This window comes from Lampetra fluviatilis, chromosome 36 (assembly GCF_964198595.1).
Source record: "Lampetra fluviatilis chromosome 36, kcLamFluv1.1, whole genome shotgun sequence".
Lineage (NCBI taxonomy): Eukaryota > Metazoa > Chordata > Hyperoartia > Petromyzontiformes > Petromyzontidae > Lampetra > Lampetra fluviatilis.
In genome coordinates, this window is record NC_136310.1 from 6,341,652 (window position 1) to 6,364,352 (window position 22,701).

A 22,701-nucleotide genomic window follows, 5' to 3' on the forward strand; every position below is an offset into this window, starting at 1 on the left:
CAACCAGATCGTCACGACGTGGCCCTCACCCAAACGTCAATTTACGAACCATTCGAGACTTTCTGTACCTTCCGGTAACGTATTTTTTCTTTTTTAAACGCTCCTCACTGCAGCTTGGGGGGGAGGGGCAAGGGGCTCGGCGTGCTCCTGGAGTTGACACCAGCACGACAGACCGACATCGTTAAACACGCCAGCAACTGCACGATGACTACGATGATGATGGTGGTGGAAAGCATCTTTCAATAAATACGTCAACAGCGGTAAAATGCCGACGACTATCATCATCACCGTAATGAAAACAAACATCTTTCATGAAGGCAAAAATTGTATGGTTATGACGGTGATTTTAAAATATATCAAGCTTGAGGAACGTGAATCACGGGGGCGGGTAGAACCCGGGATCAAACCCAGGCCCTTCCCGGCGGTGCCACCTCGGCTCTCGACCGCCACACTCCGAGACAAAAGGCCGCTGGGGAAACACGGGCACAGAGCCCCACGAAAAGGCCGACCGGAGGACCCAAGCGTCACACATTTTATTTCCATTCGTTGCGAAAGCAAAGCGTCGTCCGTTTAGTTATTTATCGCTCGCTATCCACGGTGTCGGCACGTGATTAAATTTTGTACAGCCCGAAGCTCCCCGCCCTTCACCCCGCCCCCCCCCCCCCCCACGTGACCCGGGTGGCTGCGGGGGCCGAGCGCGATCGCTTCACAACAACTTCCACCTCGCCGTCCTACACCTGCGTGACCCCCCCCCCTCCATACGCTGATATTCATTTAATTAGAAACCTTTGCGCTGCCTGAGTGTCAACGCGTCTTCCAAGACTCGGTCACAGGGCTATGATAATGATGAGAACAACAATGGCTACGGCCAGTAGCCATCACAAAGCTCTGCACGTTGCAGTCCAGAAGGTCGCCTCTGTCCATCCAGCAGTCAAAATTTACACGGCTGAAGACGAAAACTAGAAACAATTTCTATTTTACCTGGTAGGGCCCCACTCAGTTATAGAGCTCTTTTTGTAGAAGCGACCTGGCCACAAATGATAGCTTATCACACGGAAATTTGAAGCAGCCAAATACTCTAAAACGCATTGTTGATCGTAAATGTGGGGGGGGGGGGGGAGAAACTGGAGGACTTGGAGAAAAATCAACGCAGCCACGGCGAGAGAGACGCGCAAACTCCAAATATGCAGCAGGGGTCAGGGTCGGGATCGAACCCACGACCTCCTGTAGACCAGCTGAGGTAGCTAACATCTCTCTACCGTGGTCACAGGTCACGTGAGGTGGGGTAAAGTGTGGGTACTCCCACCTCTTCTACTACGTCTGGCCAGCATGGAAGAGTAGGCCAAATACTCTCTCTAGTGGAGGCCCTTTGGCCAGCAGTGGTGCGAAGAAAGCAATTGCAGGCCTGCACCTTTACCCTACCCTAAACAATATTATGAAGACATCATCGATGTTGTCACCAATGACATCATCGATGAAATTGTCCATACATTTACAAGGGATACCCTCCTTCCGATTTCTCTCTCCCACTAACCTTGTCAGCTTCAGATTTCATTCGTGGAAACGACATGAACGTTCGTCAGATGCCCGACTACTCCTCCTCCTCCTCCAACATGGCAATGCCAGACCGCAAAGACAAAGATCCCCCGTGTAGCCTTAACAGACTTGGGGCAAGTGCTGTTAGCGAGCACCTATGAAGGCCAGCACAGCACACGAAGGGGTGGGTGGCCAGCACCACGTTCGGTCATAACGCAACAGGTACTCATTTGAGTCTGAGTCGACTTAGGGGAGGCCCAGGACCGGTTCATATAAGCGTCACTGGTGATGGCCGTGAGCGGGAATCATGAGGTTCATAGCGCAGCGCGCCAACTGCTGCACTACCGCTCCCCACACACACACACAGACACAAAAAGACAAAGAGCCCACGTATAGCCTTAACAGATTGTTGGGGCAAGTGCTGTTTGCGAGCACCTACACAACAACAACCGCCATTCGCCACTAAGTGGCGGTGACGTCACCACGACGCTTGTGCCAGGCTATGTGCACCTCGAGGCCACGTGAAGTGTCGAATGCCCGCTGGCAGGAGGTCACGGGGCAGACCCAGGTGCCACGGGTCGACTGACTGAGATGACGGAGATGACTGGCTGATGCATCACCTGTTCCCCCTACTGTGCCAACTTGCTGTGCTTTAGCCACCCGGCGCTCCGCTCGTTGTTGTGAGCGTCGCTCCTCCGCCCTCCGTTGTTGTTAGAGGGTGACTGACTCCAACTGCCCAGTAGCGTCCTTCACGAGCCTCATCCTCAGAGGCTGATCTTGACACTGCTGGTACCAATCATCGGCAAGTCCACTCAGCTCCACGTCCTCCTGTACCACATCACTCCATCTCTTCTCTAGCCCATGCCGCGCCCGTTCAGCCCCCTCGATCCGGCTAAACAAAAGTTGTTTAGGCATGCGGTGGCTGGGCATGCGGGCTACATGACCCAGCCAACGCAGCCTTGCCTGCCGAAGGAGCTCACCGATGGGACTTTGCCCAGATCTTTCAAGAATTTGTGAGTTCCTCACACAATCCAGCCTGGTTAAACCCAGGATGGATCGTAGGTAGGCCAGCCTAAATGTTTCTAACCGGCGAAGATGCTCCATTAGGGGGGTCCACGTTTCGCAAGCGTAGAGAAGGGAGGGAATGACCGTGGCTGAGAAGACCTGAAGCTTCGTGCGGAGCGACAGACCAGGTAGCTTCCACAGCGTTACCCAACCGATGAAAAGCTATTGCCGCTCGACTGATTCGGAGTGAGACCTCTGCTGTTAAACCGGAGCCGGTCATGAGCACACTGCCCAGGTATGGGAAACTCTCCACTCTCTCCACAACTGCCCCATCACCGATTGGAGCACCTACACACACACACGTACACACAACAACAACAACAACCGCCATTCGCCACTAAGTGGCGGTGACGTCACCACGACGCTTGTGCCAGGCCAAGTGCACCTTGAGGCCACGTGAAGTGTCGAACGCCCGCTGGCAGGAGGTCACGGGGCAGACGTACACACACGTACACACCCGTACACACACACCCACGCGGAGCCTGAGACCATCAGAGGCCACGGCGCAGTCCGGCGCAGGGTGGACTCTGCCGCCACAACGTCCACCGCGCCAGGCCAGGCCTGGCACTGCCCCCACTCTCACCCGCTCGGCCCCCCACCAAGGACAAACGATCGGTGCAGGAGGCATTGCGGAGATGCCGCCGCCGTACAGAATGCTGTTTGCGGATGGCGACGAGTTTATTTTTTTTTCCCTCCCGCGGGGAGAATTTCGGCTCTGGTTCCACGGCTGGCGTGATTGCCCGACGTGGACCCCGGCGATTTTGACGAGTGGCCAAATCGCTCGTGACGTCTCGAAGATGTGAGGGTGGGGTATCAGTCGAAATCAAAGAAAAGGTTGTCGAGAAAGGCGATATAAATCGTCAGACAGACGCGTTGCTCATCTGCTGCTGTATGCCAGCCGCCTATGCCCCCCCCCCCCCCGTCTCTCGCGCGCGGCGTGGCATGAGCTGATCTCGTCCGCTCCGTCTCCGCGACGGTGGTCCTCCCGGGCGCGCTCCTTCCGTTGGTTGCCACTCCATCGCCAGTCTTGTCCATGGGCCCTCGTCCCCGACCCCTTCCCAGTAATGGTCGCCTGCCCAAGACCATTTACTGTTTTTTTTGGTCTCGTTTGTTGTTCTTCCCCCCGCACCTCCGATAAGCACAGTTGGCTAGGTACGATGCCAAAAAAGTTCAACATGCATAATACCGGCTCTCAAATGTAATTTACAAATGCGTCTCTCCATGATAAAATGTAAAAATAGGAGGCATTATATTAGGCGACAAACCTTGCAATCATGTTGTCAAAATGAAATAATTCTGCGCGCGCATACCCGCACGTCAGCGTAACGTGGTATTTTTCGTGATGCTCTAAAAACTTAAAAATAAACAACCGTCGGGGTAAAAGGGAGTCGCAGGTCAGGGGTTCTACTCACCAAGGCCCAGGCATGACACGCGGAGGCCTGACTTTCCTAAATTCCTGCAAAGACAACGACAGGACGGGGGTTCAAGGCGAGCACAACACGAACGCTCAACGCAACACTCATGACCCACAACCATTTTCTGTCCGCTGCTATGCTGCGGCGCACGCCAAGATGGTCTCGTAGACCACAGCCGTGACGACGTTACTCCGACACCGGCTGGTTTAGTGCGTTACGAGCCGCCGCCGTCACTTAATCGATCTCACCGTATAATCGTTCGTGATAATTTACATCCCTTTTTCAATACACTGCTGTGAGTAGTGCAATTGCTGGCGAAGGAGGATTTGGAAGGCCCGGGACCGGTTTAGATATCTCTCGCCACTGATGTAAACCGTGGCTGAGAATCCAACTCGGCTCGCCGGGTTCATTGCGCAGTGCGCCGCACCACTCCGCTATGGCTGCCCCCCTCCCCCCCGCCTCAACTGATTGTAAACATTAACGGCTTCGTTTGCGGAGAGATATATTGCAACGATTGAAAGTAAAAATAAATGCCCTTCGGCCACGAAATCGTCTGGGAGACCTTTGCAGAAGGGTTCTTTCATGAAATGTTTGGCCTGTGCCGTAAGTGAAGCGTTTACACCCGTGGGGGCGAGGAAACCGGGGTGTACACGGAGAGAAAACCCACCATGCATACGAGGGCACAGGTCAATATCTTGAAAAGCTTTGTTGTAAGCTTGGGCTGCAAGGTGGTGGTGGGCCCACGCGTACAACAGCCAAGTCACTCGCACTCCGGTAGTCGGTCACCTCCCTTGTCACTCTTCTGTCGCTACGACCACGGTTTCTGTTCCCGTGAAGTTCAGCCTGACCTATCTCATCTCATCCACACTACTGCACGTCTGAACGCTACACTCACTCACCCACTCACTCACTCACTCACCCAAAAAGACAAAGATCCCCATATAGCCTTTATAGGCTGTTGGGGCAAGTGCTGTTAGCGAGCACCTATGAAGGCCGGCACGGCACACGAGGGGGTGGGTGACCAGCACCACGCCCGTTCGCCTTTGTCTCCCCAGTGGCGATGTTTACACACCGCACCAGGTACTCATTTGAGCCCGAGTTGCCCTGGTGGGGGCCCAGGACTGATTCAGATATTCGTCACTGGTGTTGTGGCCGTGAGCGGCAATCGAACTCGGGTCGCCGGATTCGTAGCGTAGCGCGTTAACCCCAGGCATGACCGCTCCCCACCCATTCATTCACTCACCCACTCACCCATTCAATCACCCACCCACCCGCTCACTCATCCACTCACTCACCCATTGAATCACCCACCCACCCGCTCACTCATCCACTCACTCACCACACTGCAGCAGATCACAATACTTCTCGTTCCGCGTCGTCCCCCGCACTGCTCCACTTTTGAATTCCCTCCCCCCATCGTCTCTTTCTCTACCCCCTCCCCAAGTTCTCAAAATAACCTGGCTCAAGTTCAAGACACGTGTTGACTATCATCATCCATTACAACTTTGAGTGCCATTTGTCGCCGACGGCTTGGCCTTTTGGGCCTTTTGCGCTCAGCAACAGTGATTAATTAAACGTGCCAGACGCACGGCCTGTGAGAACAGGTTTCTGACCACTCTACCGACCATTAGAGGGCCGTTAACCCGTAACCCTGTAACCTGTTTTGAGAACCGGTTCGCGGGTTCCGATAGGCAGGAACTGGTAACCGATTCCAGTAGAACTTTAGTAGGGGAAGGCGGGCGTACCCACACTTTACCCCACCATCAGCAACCTGCTGGTCGACTGTGATGTACAGACTCGCGCGCGAGTGCTCCCTGTCATTGCCACGTTCACCTCTTACAACAATCTGGACTGCGGCGAGCGGTACCCCCACCACTTCACCCCCCAACACAAGTGACCTGCTCGTCGACCAACCGTGTCGTACCCAATTCGTCCCAGAAGATCCCTGGATTTGATCTTCCACGAAACTCATGGTCCACCCCCGAAACGCATCGACACAAACCATGGCAGATGCGGATACCTGATGCACAAATGAAATATGTAACTCTCCAGTGCGACTGTGGTAATCCAGAACAGACCGTAGAAGCAATGACGACGCAATGGCCGGTCCACAGATACGAGTGAGAGACATCGTAGCGGTACAAACTCCGCTGCTCCTGACGCGGTTGTCTGACGCGGTTGTCTGGGCTTGACCACCTCAACGTGAAATTGTCGTCGTCGCTCTGCAATTTAACATCAGCAGCCGTACGACGAGACGAAGAAGAAGATCCCGAAACCTGCGCCGTCGTTTCGACTGCCACGCCCCCGTGAGACGGAATCGAACCGTCGGCGAACCTACGGATCGCAATTCCGGCGCGGAAAAACAACCATGGCCGCCACGGCAAGTTCCCTGTCGTTTGTCAACGGAAAGCGAGAAAACATTGCCGCGGTTTTTTTTTTTCCTGCTGTAGACATTTCCGCGTACACGTTGGAAAACCGTTCTTGCATTATTATTTTTCCCATGAGGTTATCGGTTATGCAAACATAAAAAAAGTATATATATATAACACCACCTATACCATTCGTCCCTCAGTGTAATAGGTTTATTTTCCAGACTAATGTCCAGCAGCGTTTACTTAACCAAGCAAAGTATTTATGAGACAGGTTTGACCTTCAGGGTCTCATCAGCAAGTCAGGCACGAATAAACAAAACGTGGCTGCTTGCCCAGCTGGGGTCACGAAGTGTAGTTGCACGTTGCGCGTGCGCTTGTGGCTTAGCATGCACGCGTCTATTTTGTTGCTGCCTTGCGCACTCGGTCTCATGCTCGCTCGCGCGCCGCGTGGTCGTGCGAGCGCGTGATCAGATTCATGCGAGCAATGTTCACAGCCTCCCCGCCGCTGCCGCCGGGCGTCAGTTAAAACAAAAGGCCTCGACAACAACCTCGGAGAGATCGCCGGGCTGCGTGCACGCCCCATTAATAAGTGGGGGGGGGGGGGCTCAGGATCTCCCCCCACCCCCCTCGCCCTCCCCCGGCCTCGAGCGATGTCCACAGCGCAAACGCACGCCGTTAATCCGCCTCCCGCTCAAGCGCGAAACGAACTCGCCAGGGAAAAATACAGAGCCGCTTGTAATATTGGGGGATAAATCATCGGGAGACTTTCCGCCCGCCTGCCCGCCCGCCCGGTCGCCCGCACGCCCACACACGGCATATCCTTTAGGGTGCCGCTCGCTACGCCTCCGCTTCTGGCCGACCAAGTGACGGAGCGATCACCGCCCAATCGAGTTGCTCTCTTCACCATCGTCACCCCGGCGTGGACGAGGCCGCTGGAAAACAGACCGGTGGTGTCCTGGGCTGCTCCGGTGACAGCTTCGCTGAAGCCTCGTGCAAGCGAACGGTGGGGGTGGGGAGTTTGGCGATTGTGCGGATTTTTCACCGTGGGGTACCCGCGTGGTTGAAAGGCGGTCGTTAGGAGGATGTATGGTGGAGCAGAAGGAACCGCTCAGAGAGGGCGCCCCGTGGAAAATAATTCACGGTTGCGCGTGCGCGTGGGGTGCCACGGAGGCGAGATGTTTACAACTCCCTCGCCTGGTATACAAGAGGGCGTCGGTTCGATCCCGAGCCTGACACCTGTATATTTGGAGTTTTGCGTGTTTCTCTCCCCGTGGTCACGTGGATTTTATCTCCTGGTCTTCCGGTTTCTCTCTCCACATTTAGAATCAACGTGCGTTTTAGAGCATCTGGCTGCTATAAATTTGCACGTGATAAGCCACTTTGTTGAGCTATCATTTGTGGCCAAGTTGCTTCTGAAAAAGTGCTACATATCTCAGTGGGCCTCATCTGTAAAAAATATATAAATATTTTAGTGTGCGCATACGTTTACTGGATGGTGTGACTTGAGACTCATCGTCAATGAACTGATATACTACTGCCTTAGCATCGGCAAGCTGAAAAAAGAAAAGGAAAATTCAATTATCGCGTTAACAGCCGACGCTAACGACACAAATAATGAGACCCCAGCTGTCGCAAGCCTCCCCATCATCAATACGATGAGATCATCATCGTCATCATTACCCAGAATAATGACGACAAAATAAACGATCTTCCTTCGCTGTGACACGCATGTTGTGCTATTATGAGCGACGCCTTCAAACGCAGCTGCGATGGAAAGGCGTTACGAATCCAATTGTGGCGATGCGCCAGAATCAGAAAATGTATTTATACCGGAGGAATTCGATGAGCAACAAAGCTCTTTTCCCCCACAGATGTCCAGTAGGGGCACGGGGTCAAAACGTTACAACAACAATCAACACAAAAACATGATAGGAGCACAAAGCATAGGATAAACAAATCACGTAAAAATTTTTTTTACAAATAAAACTTTTTTTTTTACCTTACCGGGTAAAGCCAACCGCGGCTATCAACTTCTTTTTCAGAAGAGACCTCGCCACAAACGATAGCTCAACAAAAAGCGGCCCATCACGTGGTAAGTTATCGCGGGCCAAACAATTGGAGCAATCTAAACGCGGTGTCGTCGCGCTGCGCTCGGCGCGTCCCCGCGGGTCGACGCGTCCGCGGAGGACGCGAAGCATTCAGGAGGTCCGAAGGGTGCGCACAGCGTCGCCGTGCTCACCGAGTGGAAACGGAGTCGACCGATGGAGAGTCGCGAGGGAGAGGGGAGCGCGCGTCAAATGGGGCGCGTTATTAATGAACCACGGAGGCGGTGTGACGAACCGGACGCGCGAGACGGCGGAAAGACATCGCGAGTGTTCATAATTAGCAGAGGCGCGGTGGACGCGGCCCAAACGCCACCCGTGTTTCAGAGGTTCGCGGCCGCCCCGGTTAACGCCGCGGGTTGCCGGTAACCGTCATGAAAAACGTAGCGCCTTCCTTCGCGGTAACAGCCCTGGCCTGTAATAATGCGGCAAATTATATTCTTACTTAAACTATTCTAACAGTTTTATTTTTAACTACGAGGTAGGGCCCACTGAGCTGTCAAGCTCTTTTTCAGAAGCGACCGGGCCACAAATGATAGTCGCTCATCACGTGGTGATTTAAATATCAAGCAGGCGTCAGGGTCGGGAATCGAAACCCACGACCTCCTGCGTACCAGGCGAGGGAAATAACATCTCGCCAGCGTGGCTCGTCATTTTTATTAATAACAGGTCAGAGATGGGTGAGCTCGCCTTTCTAGTGACTCGGGGAGAAAGAAAATAAACGGGAGGCACCATCGAGAGGATCGCGCGCTGAGGGTGAGGAACGTTGGAACGCGTCCGCACGAGTCGGAGACAGCGGCGCATTAACGGGACGCCGAGCGCTAACGGGAGATCACGGTGGCTGCAGGAGCCAGCGAGGGAGCGCTCATCTCCGAGTCGGAGGCCAAGCGGACGGAGCAATCACAAATCAGCAAATCAGGGGCGCGACGCGGACAGACAGGCGGCGTAATAACGCGCGAGGGGGGACGTATTAAACACGCTCTGGGTGACACAAAGACAAAGATCCCCTCCCCGCAGCCTGCACAAGCTGTTTGGGGCAAGTGCAGTCCAGTGCAAGGTTGGTGGAGGAGGAGGGCATAGAAGTATGGTTCAATAATAGATGTAGCGGCAAGTGCAGTTAGCGGGTGGTGTGGCCAGAACCACGGGCGGTCCGCCGCCTTTGTCTCCCCAATGCCGATATCTACACACCGCACCAGGTACTCGTTTACAGCCGAGTCGACCTAGGGGAGGGCCCAGGACCGGCTGGAGATATTCGTCACCGACGTCGGCCGCAGAGCGGGAATCGAACCTGGGCTCGCCGGGTTTGCAGCGTGGGTGTGCCCCGCTCCCCGCTAGCCACGACGCGCACACACGCAGGCACGAGCACGCACTCAACGAAAAAAATCAAATGTAAGCATAGACGAATGTGACACACAATCTGGGGAAGGAAGAGGTGCGAGCCGTGGGGGGGGGGGGGGGAGGCTGGTGAGGAGGGGGGTATTATTGGGGAGTGTTGCAAGGGACACGGGGTAGCAGAAGGGGCAGCTCCAGCAACGGGCACTGAACACCGCGGGGTGGGGGCTCTCACATGTTGCCCACATCAATAGGTAATGCCCCCGAGGGAGTGGGGGGGGAGGCCTGTTGGACGCTACTCTCGATGGAAACTCTGTTACGAGTTTCCATCGAGAGTCTTAATCAGAGTTTCGCAACCCGCGTAATCGCCCGAGCGACTTGGCGGGGTGCAAACCGAATCGCTCGTACCGTCCGCGGTGGACGTCTCCCCGCGAGCCGGTCGCTTCACGGCCGCGACGAGGCCCGATCGACCGTGAAGCGGCGACTTTTGCGGCGACGCGTTTCGTGGCACGCGCGGACAGGTTCGCCGAACCCGCGATTTTGCCGAACCCGCGATTTTGCCGCTGCGCAATGCCCCGACCGGAACGCCGTCAACATTTCCCTCCTACGCATTTCACAAGTAGTACTAATGCCATATCTGCATTTCCCATAAATATGCTAAATTCATTTTGGTATGCAAATTATTTTGTCAAGGCGCTCTTCCCCCTCCAGCTTAAATAGACGCTCCAAGCCTGGGGTGTTTCATTCAGACGCTGTCTTCCCGACAGACCTGTTCTTCACCTGAGGACGGCTGCTTGCGTTGTGCCCGAAACGTCGTGAGAATCATCTTATTATGTTTTATTATTATTATTTTATTATTTCCATTCTACGTGACTTTACCGAAAGAACCAAGAAGATGAATCCCTGCAGTCACGAAAGCTTTACATCGAAATTTAACATTTCCCTCGTTGCGTGTACCGCTGGCTCGGACGTGGGGGCTAAGCGGTCGCGGGCGACGTCCGAGTTGCGGGCGATTTCCGAGGGCGGTTCGGTTTGCAACAGCACAGCTGGTAGGGAGCCGGCGGTGGGAGAGGACTCCGAGTGCAACTCTGCCGGCGCCGGCCGAGATCCCGGTTAGAATTCGGGCCCCACCGTCCGCCCGTGGATACGCCGGGGTTCTCAAGCGGAAACTAACGCGAGTTGGTGGTCTTGGCCCGGTCACAAATGAATACGCAAAAAATAAACAATCGCGTTAAATTTAGTTTTTTTTTACTAAATTCCAGCTCTCAGGAGAAGAACAAAACGAAGTGTTTCCATTTCCATGCGACAAGCATATCCATCGCAGCAGCAGCTGGGCAAGTGGGAGAGAGCAGCACCTCCTAAGTGCGAATGACAAATCACTTGAAAGGGAACTCGGAAGTAGCTCTGCAATATGCACTTCCACGAACCGTTTCTGTTAACGCACAAAGGGCGGCAACGCCGCGGCGTCTCTGCGTGTGACGCGCGACGACGTCACGCGTGACCTCGCCATCAAACGCCAATTTTAGTTTTCGGCCAGGGAAGTCGACTTATGTGCGGCGGGTGACCCCCCCCCCCCCCCCCTTTCACCCGCGCAGCCACCGGAGGCGCTGCAAACCAGAGGTCGCAAACGGGTTTTGATTCCTTACCCGTACCCGGCTGCACCAGGGTCGCAAATGGGTACCCGTACCCGGCCGGGTATGGGTACCCGTTCCCTACCCGTACCCTATCCGAAATGAGTGACAAACGGTTACTCACCGGTGACTCACGGCCTACCCGTACCCGGCCGCACCAGGGTCGCAAACGGCTACCCGTACCTGTACCCGGCCGGGTACGGGTAGCCGGGTATCGGGTAGGATACGGGTACCCGGTTGCGACCTCTGCTGCAAACTCAGGGCAACGTAAACATCACACGAGCCGGGAATGAAATTAGCGAGGCTGGATCGCGACAAAGTCACCGAATCGCGATGGGTGGCAAATCATTGCCCCCCACTGCCCCCCACCCCACCCACTCACCCTCTCCAGGTGTCCCCCGCCCTCACCTGTACTTCATGCCCGTGTTGGCCGCCGTTGTCTCGCGCAGGGAAATCATCATCTGCTGCTGCTGCTGTTGCTGCTGCTGCAGCTGCAGCTGCAGCAGCTGCTGCTGCTGCTGCTTGCGCAGGGCCATCTGGCCCACGCTCCTCGCCACCATGGCCACGGCGCGGAACCGCGAGCGCACGCGGTTGGCACCGCCGGGCCCCCCGCCGCCGCCTGGGCCCCCGCCGCCCCCTCCCAGAGTCGGGCTGCCCCCCCCGCGCCCCCCACGGTCATCGCTGCCGCCGCGGGACTTGAGGCCGCTCTCCGAGCACGCGAAGGACACCTGCATGGCGAGCGCGACGACAACTCTGCGCCGTGTCGCGCCGCTGTGGTTTCCGGCGGCCTTGCTTCTTCTCTTCTTCCTCTTGAGCCGTGGCGCTCTGTCTTGTCGGCGCCGCCCGGTGTACGGCGAGCGTTGTTTTTTAAATGTACGCGCGTGCGTGTATCGCGGAAGGCGTTATCCACTGGGAGATGAAATCGAAAATAGCGCTGCTCGGTAGCCGGTCTCGGTGGCGGTGGCACAGCTACGTGTCCATCCCATTGCGTCTCTCCGCTGCCTGAACGTCTTCTGAACGTCTCTTTTGAAGAACCCCGGCGACAAGCGACACGCCGATGCGTTATTTATCTTTCATCAACCAAACATATGGCTAACAATTGCCGAAATCTTTTTTTCACAGTCATTCACGTCGATATAACGTTAACAATTTAATGCTATTAAAGCTACTCGTCTAGCAGAGGTTGAAATCTGAACAAGTAAGATCTCACTGTAGTTGCGGTGGTGACGTTAAACCGCGCCAACGCAGCTGGAACGGCGGCGACAAGTTGCCGTCGCAATCGTCGCAACGTCCTCCTCCGTCGGCCTCCGCGTCGGCTGGATCATGAGCCGACCGCTTGACGATGGACGATGACCCACAGCTCAAACTCCCGTGGCAACTACAAAAACCCTCAAAAGCGCTCGGAAAAACTAAAGAGACAGCTGCACTCTTCTCATCCTCCACTCGCCACGCGACCTCCGCTGGGTGGGCGACGTTCCTCCTCCTGTTGAAGACGACGTCCCATTGGGCTCGCACCGAACTCGAGGCGAGATATCTCCCGGCGCGGTCGGGGGGGGGAGGGGCGGCTCTCACCGTCACGCGCCGGCTCGTCCCGTCGCCACCGGCGGTGCAAATCCCCCGGCCAAAGACCCCCGCGGCGGCGGGGGTTGGGGGGAGGTCAACCGTAACCGCCACTCGCGCCGTGGCGTTCGGCCAAAACGGTCGTCGCCTTTGCCTGCGTCCAACCTCTCGTCCGCTCCCAGCAGGGAACGACAAAAAGTGGGAGTCGAATCCTCGAACGGCCGGGACGTCCTCCTGAACTCCGCGACTTTGATCCGAGCGCCGGTCGGAAAAGGTTGGGGGAGGGGGAGGGGCTGGTCGGTGGGGGTGTTTCGGCGCTGCGGTGACGCAAGTCGCGGCTGTTAAATCGCCGCTCGGGTCCACTTCACGTTCATCTCCGTGGACGTGCGATTTCTCGCTGGCTGCGCACGCGATGTCCCCCGGGGAGGCGAGCCGCGCGCTCCGCCACGATAAATTAGAAGTTTCCCCCTTGGAAAGCGCGCGCGCGCGGTCGATGCGGAGGGCGTGCGCGCGTTGGGCCGTGGCGAGAACGGGACGCTCCTGCCTGGCAAATCCGTGGCGATACCTGGAACGCCGGGATGGTGGGTGGCGGCAGGGAAAGAAAATCCTTCGCGCGCACCCACGCTCCGCGATTCCGTCCAAATCCTCGGGACCCTCCGAGTTAACGGGCGCCCGTCAACGCGGAGACGGGAGCAAAACAAAAGTAAAGGATGGGGGTGGGGCGGAGAGAAGTAATCCGACCAAGGGCCCTCCGTGCGACGTTCCAGCCGAAGCGTTTCTTGCAGGTGCCGCTCGCTTTCCGCGCGGAGCGTGACGCCATCAAAGTTGCTCCGTCTCGTCGGTAAACAAAAGCCTCCCCTCTTCTCTGCCTCTTCTCGTCAACGTTCTGCCTCGCTATCCTTTGACGGCCGTCAATATATCCGCGACGTTACCCCCCAGGAACGGCCGTCCAAGTAAGATAATTTTCCTCGAGGCTTTCCCCCGCTTCCTGCGTCGTCTTCAAAAAATGCACCCCTCGATTCCGTTGCCGGGAGAGGCAATCTCCTTAAGAGACGCCGCACAGCGGGGGGTGCGGTGCGGAGTGGCTTCCCAGAGAATCCAATTACTGTCACCTTCGGTTCATCTTTAATTCAAATTATTTCCAGATTCCTGACAACTTAAACCGCGCGCGGGGGAGGCGGCCAAATTACGCGCGAGGGGAGCGTCTCACGGAAAAAGAAAAAAAAAACGCGACGTCAAGAACAAACTTAAACCCCTGCAGGCGGTGACGACGGCGACGACGATGATGATGAGAACGACCACGTGGAACAGTCAAAGCGGTCGCAGCTGCTGCTTCAGGGGAGGGTGAAGTGGGGGTGAGGGGCGGGGAGGGTGAAGTGGGGGTGAGGGGCGGGGGGGGTGAAGGGGGGTGGGGAGGAAGAGGGTGGAATTCGGCACAAATGCAGCTCACGATAGAAAGCGGAGTAATTCGCTAATCGGGGAATATCCGCACTCGGCGACTAATGGACGCGTCGTTCCTGCAGTTCCACGGGCTTGGCAGCGGAGCGCGCACGCTAAAAGCATAAATACGTAAATAAATTCAACAAAAAAACACTATCGGAGGTAGTTTAAAAACAAGTGAAATTAACGAACTAAAAATGTGTGTATGTCGCGTTACCGGCTTGGTTTTTTTTTAGGCCGCCGAGTATTCCGCGCTGTAACGGTGTCGGGTGCGAAATGAGCCCGGAAAAATCGACGACGACGACGACGAGAACGTAGCGGGCGAAGAAAAAGAAAAACGAAAAAAAAATAAAAGGCGGTGGTGGGGCGCCGGCGCGCGGCCACCGAGAGGAACGCGACGCGAGTGAGCGAGCGAGTCGCTCGAGCAGGAGGGAGCGGGCAAGTGGGGGAGGAGTGGAGGGGCAATGATGGACGCAGAGACGCACGATCGCTCGCCCTCACCGCCCCCGCCCGCTCGCCCAACTGACCGCCCGCCCGAACCTCGCTGCCCCCCCCCCCCCGCCCCCCGAACCCCCCCCCCCCCGCCACCGCCCGCCAACCGTGACCCCATCGCCCGCCACAGCCGACTAAATTTAAAAGAGAATTCTCACTCGGAGGGCCTTCCTTAATCAGTCACCGCCACCCGTCACCTGACCCCACTGACAGCTGCACGCACGCACACACACACGCGCGCACACACGCACACATGCACACACGCACACACGCACACACACACGCGCGCACACACGCACCCTCACATGCAGGCAGTGCATGCACATCGGGGGCAACACAAACACCGCGCAATGCCGCGCCACCCGCGCCCGCCGCTCGGCCAGCCGCGCCGTGACATTTCAAGCACACGCGGCCGCGCCGTGGGGTGCCGTGCCGCACCACGGTGGCACGCGGGGCCACGGCGCGGGTAACGCGAGCCGGTTTAACCGAGCAGCCCCGGCGTGCCGCACCGCGGAACCAAGCCGCGACACAACACACACCACGCCACACACCATGTCACACCACGACACACACCATGTCACACCACGACACACGCCATGTCACACCACGACACACGCCACAACACACACCATGTCACACCACGACATGAGCACGCCACACCACGCCACACCACGACATTAGGGGGCCGCACCGTGATAAAACATTTATTTTCACCTACGTGACTTTACCGAAAAAACCTGAGAGTATGAATCCTTGTAATCACGAAAGCTTCAAATCTAGAAAAAATACACAACGCCCGTGGCACAAACACCCCTCGCATGTCCTCTACAGTGAACCACTCCTTCAACAGAGGAGGAGGAACAGCAGACACGACACCAACTCTCTCTCCCTCTCTGCCGAAGCCCTCTCATCCTGGCCAGCAGCAGCAGCAGCAGCATGACCTCGACATTGGCAATCGGCTCCCAAACGCATTGCTGCTTCCATCACGCAGGAGTGGAACTACGCCGTGCGGCATTAACACGCCGCAACCGTGACGCGGCAAGGTTCTGGTGAACCCCACGTCGTGACGAACAAAACAGATGAACAAACGCGCCGAGCTGCGGTGGCCTGGTGCGACGCCGCGCCGCGACGCTCTTGGTTTGGCACGGCGGCGGATGGCGGCTCGGGACCAAAGACAAAGATTCCCCGTAAAACCTTAACGGGCTGTTGGGGCAAGTGCTGTTAGCGAGCACCTATGAAGGCCGGCACAGCACACGAGGGGGTGGGTGACCAGCACCACGCCCGGCCGCCTTTGTCTCCCCAGTGGCGACGCTTTTATACACCGCACCAGGTACTCATCTGGAGGCTGAGTCCATCTAACGGAGGCCCAGGACCAGTTCAGATAATTGTCACCGTGCGTGGGAATTTTACTCGGGTCGTCAGGTCCGTAGCGCGGCACGCTAACCGCTACTACACTACCGATCGGGACCGCACGCGGTGCCACCTGCAGCAGTGCCACCTACAGCGATGCCACCTGCAGCCGCACCAAAGAGCCGGCGCGTGAGCGGGCGGGCGAGGAGGCCCCAGTCGCCGGAGCCGCGCAGCAAAACATTGTCGAGGGAAATCGGTTTTGTCCCCTGCCGCCCCCCCACCCCACCACTCCCTCTCACCCCGAATGTGAAAAGCCGAGAAATAACACTGGCAAAACGATATTTCTTTCGGAGAGAATAAAAGGATCACTTCGATTTTGTCCGCGACTGCGGAAAGCGGAACGCAGCACTGCTCGCTTGCGGGTCTCCGGGAGACTCCGCGGCCGGTTCCACAAACGACCCGAGAGCTCGCGCCCGTCCAACCGCCCCAAATCAGCTCAATTTCTACAGATTTAGAAAACGCGGCTCATTTAGCGAGGGCAACGCTGGCGGGGTTTTGGCACATGCGCGAAACTGGACACACCGTCGCCGCCACCCGTCCCAGCGCGGGATACGTAACCGACTAAACAATTATTTTATTTGACCAGATAAGGCCCACTGAGCTGTACAGCTCTTCTTCAGAAGCGACCTGGCTATCACAAATGGTAGCTCAACGAAGTGGCTCATCACCACGTGGAACTGCATAGCAGCCAAATACTCTAAAAACGCGTGACGTCGATTCTAAATGTGGAGGGAAAAACCGGAGGGCCCGGAGAAAAATCCACACGACCACGGGGAGAGAGAGAGACATGGAAACTCCAAATAATAATCAGGCGTCGGGGGTTGGAATCGCCATTGCAGCCGCTTGTTCCGGGTCCCCAAGAGAAGCACCCGAACGAGCTGGCGCACGAGACAAACCGGGGGCGGGCTGCTAGTGCCGCGCTCAAGCGTTGGAGGTGTCAAAGCGGTTGGAGATCCATCGTGTGTTGTTTAAATATAAATTGTACTACCATTATATATATAAATACACGAAAGCCTCGGTGCATCTAAAGATATGTGCCATTAGGGATCTTGCTGTGGGATTTTGGGACAGTTCATTGTTTTTCGAGTCTCTTTTTTGTCTTTCATACAAGAGCAGAGCACTCAAACTTGGTCTGCGACACAACGGGGCTTGGCCCATAAAGCCAAAATTGTTCGCCTGCTCCAACTCACACGGGCGCCTCTGATGTGCGTGGGGCTGACACGCAATTGGGCGCTAATTCACATGAGTGCGCACCAATTTACAGAACCACCTGGGCCAGACATTTATAGACACCTGGTCCGGTGGTTACATAGAAAATAGCAGCGGAGTTCGGTCAGAAGGGATGCGTTGATAACCGTGCCCTTTAATTTTGCCCCGCGAAGCCTCGGCAAGTCCCAGCAATCACACTGAAGAGGTTCCTGCATTAGGAAGTTTGGTCAGTTCCATGAGCGAGTTTTTTTTTGGCTTCGTATATAAGGGGTGGGGGGGGGGGCGACACTCAGCACTGCCATCTGCTGGGCACACCGCTCAGCCCCCACGCCTACAACACCTGGCAAGCCCCGGTGGTGGTGGTCACCCATCCGAGTACTGACCAGACTCATCCATGCTTAACCCTTCTTCCCGTTCCCAGACGGCTGCAAGTTGCAGGGTGGGGGTGTCCTGTTCACCGCTTAATCTCGGAACGCGCGAGCGGGTTCGGCGCTAATTGTATTTAGAGAGGCGTCGCGCCGAGGTTTTTAAAGACATTGTACTCACCGCAGAGAATCGTAGCGACATGGCTGCCGCGCTCTACGATTGCTGGCGCCAAAACTGTGCCACGCGACCTCCCACATTGCCTTGTGCTAGCCTTCGGTACCGATAAAGTGATTTGATTTTAGGTTTTCTTCCGGTTCGATTTTGACGATGTACACTTACGTCATCGGAACGGGAAAGGGTCAAGTTTCCAACAAGTAATTGTTGGATGCATAAAACGCACTTGTGGAGCCGTGAGATTCGGTGAGGGTCCAAATTCGGCAAGCGACATGGCGCCGGCGAGGCAAGCGGCGAGAGACGATCAATTGACTATTTCTTTCACAAAACTCCAAAGAGCGATGGAACTCCCCATCTGCATGGGCAATCAAGGCCATGGACGGGGCTTCGTCACGAATAATTTAGTTCCTTTCTCATTGCCAATTGTCGCTGTGGTTTTTCTTTTCCGGTTTTCCCGAAGCGGCGAGTCGATAATTTTGTCTTTTGTTGCCAACGTCGTCCGAATTGCGCGTCACGTCATAAGACTGAGAAATCTTCGCACGCGCAGATTCTTGTCGTTTCTTTAAAAGTTGTTGTCGTTTCCCCAGCTTCACACGGATTGCGCCATCCGTGTCGTTACGTTAGGAGACGGACAATCCGTTCGGATCTCTTGCAGAGCAGTGCCGCCCTTCTCACATGACAGAACGGTTTGTGGAAGCGGACATCACAGAGCTACTTCTGAGATTCGCCTCTTCAAGTGACACTCAGATTGACACTTCAGCAGGGGGCAGCACTTTCACACGCGCCCCACGTTGAGAGCAAGGTTCGTGGCACGGACAGCCAAACGGTTATTTGTTTAATTTTCAGTGCTGCAATTCAGCCTGATTAAGAACCACGTTGTATTGCGGTGTTTTTTTTTGTGTGTTTGCAGTCATCGGTGACATGGGCTGAGATCGTCACCGCACTGCACTTTAGAACCCAAATTATTCACAACTAAGTAAATGTACATCTATGGATCTCTGTGTGAGCCATTGGTGACTGGGCCTGAGACCATCAACTCAATACACCTTTAAAACCTCGGTTTAATGTACGTATGGTTGTATGTCAAACGTCTTTCGAGCCGCACGTAGCCAACCGTGCAAATTGGCGGTGTGGGTATCACTGGATAAGAGCCCAGGATCTCAGCGGCGCCAGCTCACTGCTATGACCTCTGGGTGACCCCTGCAATTTCTCACCCCAAGTCCCTGCCGGTGTATACTATGTATTTTACTATTTTAATTATTTTTGTATTTTGACAGGTAAGGCCCACTGAGCTCTATAGTTATTTTTCAGAAGCAACCTGGCCACCAATGATAGCTCAACAAAGTGGCTTATCGTCATATGGAAATGTATAGCAGTCAAATACTCTAAACACATGTCTCTAAATGTGTAGGGAAAAACCGGAGGACCCAGAGAAAAAACAACAACACGGACCACGGGAAGAGACACATGCAAACTCCAAATAATCAGGCGTCAGGGGGGTCGGAATCGAACCCACGACCTCCTGTATACCAGGAGGTCGTGGGATTGGTCAAGTTAAGATCCCGCCACCGCTCTGGATAGGGCATTTGGTTTACTTTTCTACGCTGGCCAGAGGGCCTTGTAAGAGGTGTGAGTACGCACACTTTACCCCACCACACGCAACCTGCTTGCTTTGTCGTCGAAACGTCTCTCGTGCGCCAAATCAAGTGGCTGCTGTGGCCCAGCTGGTTGTGACAACGTTTTAAAGGTGACATTTTGTTTTTGTTGTGGAAATTATTAACACAAAAAGATAGCATGAAATACAAGGTTGTTTAGAATGCTTCAGAACAGTAGAGCTTTGTTGACGACCGATGCCTAATTCTGGATTAACCCACTCTTGTGATTTTGACCGGCATTGAAATATTACACAATAATTCAACGGAGGGGGGGAGGGGGAGTGGTGGCACATTGGTTAGTGAACCGTGCGACAAACCTGCCAAACATGAGTTCGACTCCCGGCCACGGCTGACATCAGTGGCGAGAGATATCTGAACCGGATCTCGTCCGCCCACTAACTTCCTCAACTCGCATCGAACGGCGTGGCGAAGATTGGTCAAATAATCTGCTGCGCCGACAATGGAGGCCCTCCCTCCTCCAGCAGTAGATTCGCAAGAGGGATGTAAATATACGTGTGCATATTTTACTTGCGTGTGTGTGTGTATATATAGAATATAAATGCACGCAAATTTCACAAGTGAAACAGAGTTGATATGAAAGGATGGGAAATGTAAAAACAACACAAACTGGAACTTGTGAAGCGAGAGAGCGAGCACGGCTCACCAGTTCCCGTTCGCTCCGAGCTCCGTGCCGTTTGAGATCTGTGAAACGACTGGACATCTGTGAAAAAGAGCTTCATAGCTCATCGGATTCCTCCAGTATAAATAAACATTCTGTGTCCCTACCCACCGGCGCTTCGCTGGAGACCCTCGTTTACGACCAGGAACCACTCACGGACGGACGGACGGACGGACAAACGGTCTGTGGGACGCATAAGGGTTGTTGTGATGAGCTCTGGGTGCTACGGGATCACAGAGTGTCTTCGCAGAGAGGAAATCATCTCGCGCAGATGCGATTTGCGGATTGGGGGCAGCTGGGGGGCCTTAGGGGCGTGGGGGGCGTGGAGGGTGTGGGCCCAGGAGAGCGGCCAAAAGGGAGGCAAAAGTTGCCTTTCCCCCGAAAAAATGTTCAGACGGCCAATTGGAGACATTTTTTTTTTTCAAAATGAATCAAACGAAGCGAGGCTGTCGTCCCCGAGGAAGGTGCCCCCCCCCGTCCACGGCTCCCGGACCGCGGGCGGCGGTTCGGCAGCGCGGGCCGTTGCTGGACTACCGCGAGCTCAGCGCGACGACACCGGCGCCGCGGCTCGCCGCGCGAGTCGGCCCGGCTGCGATCGAGGTCGCCCGCCCGCCCGCTCGCCCGTATTCGTGCCCAGGTTCTCTCGGCGTTGCCAAGCCCAGCCCTCCGAGCTAAGGTGAACTTTACGTAGGGCGGCGCAGGGTGGGGGGCGTGGGGGCCGCTATTACCCCTGGCGGCTTCTCACAACGTTAGTCTGCCACGGCTCCAGTTAATAGCCTGCGCGTGTGTTAAATGTCACCGTCTGAATTCTCACTCGCGGTTGCCAGCATGTCACCCCCCACTCCCAACCCCCCAAACTCTCCCCGCTACCGCCCCCCCCACTGCATCATCAGCAAACAAGCCCCGAGTCCTGGCGTTGACTGGGGACTGCAATATTATAATGCCTGCGATTTAAAACATATATATGTAATAACTTCTTTAGGCCCGACGGGATTTCCGTATTTTTGCTGCGAAAATGCAGAGGTTGTTGAAAGAAAAATGGGCTCGCAGCACATGGTCACGTGTAGTCGCATACACAGCGGTTTTGCCGATCGACTGCTGGATGAGGACATCTCCTCCTCATGCTGTGCAGCCCACACAGTCCCACTGCCATCACCACCACCAGGTAGTTCCATCTAGTATTGGGAGGCAGGGTGGTGGCGGGCAAGGTGATAACACTCGTGCTTCATCGCGAGAAACCCCCGAGTTCGATACCCAGCTCTCTCCGCCCCCCCACCCCCCGTGCTCTGCATGGGTTTACCTCCGGCTTCTCCAGTTTCCTCCAAAAGCTAAAACATCCCAATACTGAAAAATTACTCAATTGGAATCAAGACGAGGGACAATGCCTTAACAAATCGTTGGGGCAAGTGCTATTACCGAGCACCCAAGAAGGCCGGCACGGCATACGAGGGGGGTAGGTGGTCAGCACCACTCCTTACCGCACAAGGTACCTATTTGAGGCTGAGTCAATTTAGGGGAAGCCCAGGACCAGTTCAGATAATCGCCACTGATGTTGGTGGCCGTGAGCGGGAATGGAACTCGGGTGGTGGGGTTCGTAGCGCAGCGCGCTAACCACTACACTACCGCTCCCCCACTTTGTCAATTGCAGCGGCAGCAACATCGCAAAACTTGGCAGGACCCACCTGAAAAAGAGTCTTGAGACTCAGCGAGGCTTCCCTGGGTAAACAAGCGTAATAATATTATTGACAATATTACACGCTTGTCATTATAAATAATATTACACAAGTTCAACATGTAGGCTTTTGCGACCAATATCATCCACAAGAGTTCTAGATTTGAAGCTTTCATGACTGCAAGGATTCATACTCTTAGTTCTTTCGGTAAAGTCAAGTAGGTAAAAAATTAAATTAAAATTAATACAAAATAAAACGTCGTGATTTTTATTTTATTTTTTATTAATTTTAATTTCATTTTTTACCTACGTGACTTTACCGAAAGAACTAAGAGTATGCATCCACAAGAGGTTTTTTGGGTTAGATCGCGCAAGTAAAAATGTATTTGTCACGTACACAGAACATGCCAATTCGTTACAAGTAGAGCACACCGGTGTGTGGGAGAGCAGCACATTCACATTTACAATCTGAGTACCGAGTGCTCTTCAACATACCTTGGTGTGCTGTACTTGTAACGAATTAGCATGTTCTGTTTACGAATAACGAATTGGCATGTTCTGTTTACGTGACAAGCCTTAATAATTGGCTGT

The 22,701-nt window shown here is 55.0% G+C and overlaps 1 protein-coding gene across 3 annotated transcripts in view; it reads right to left on the reverse strand.

Moving 5' to 3' along the window:
* The window catches only part of KCNAB2 (potassium voltage-gated channel subfamily A regulatory beta subunit 2), a 141,956-nt gene that overhangs the window by 35,971 nt on the left and 83,284 nt on the right, over positions 1 to 22,701 (reverse strand). For all 3 annotated transcript variants that reach the window (XM_078873282.1, XM_078873283.1, XM_078873281.1), the window contains one exon: positions 4,014 to 4,057. In XM_078873282.1, the coding sequence (XP_078729408.1) occupies positions 4,014 to 4,057 (44 nt within the window). The remainder of the gene's footprint in view (positions 1 to 4,013; positions 4,058 to 22,701) is intronic.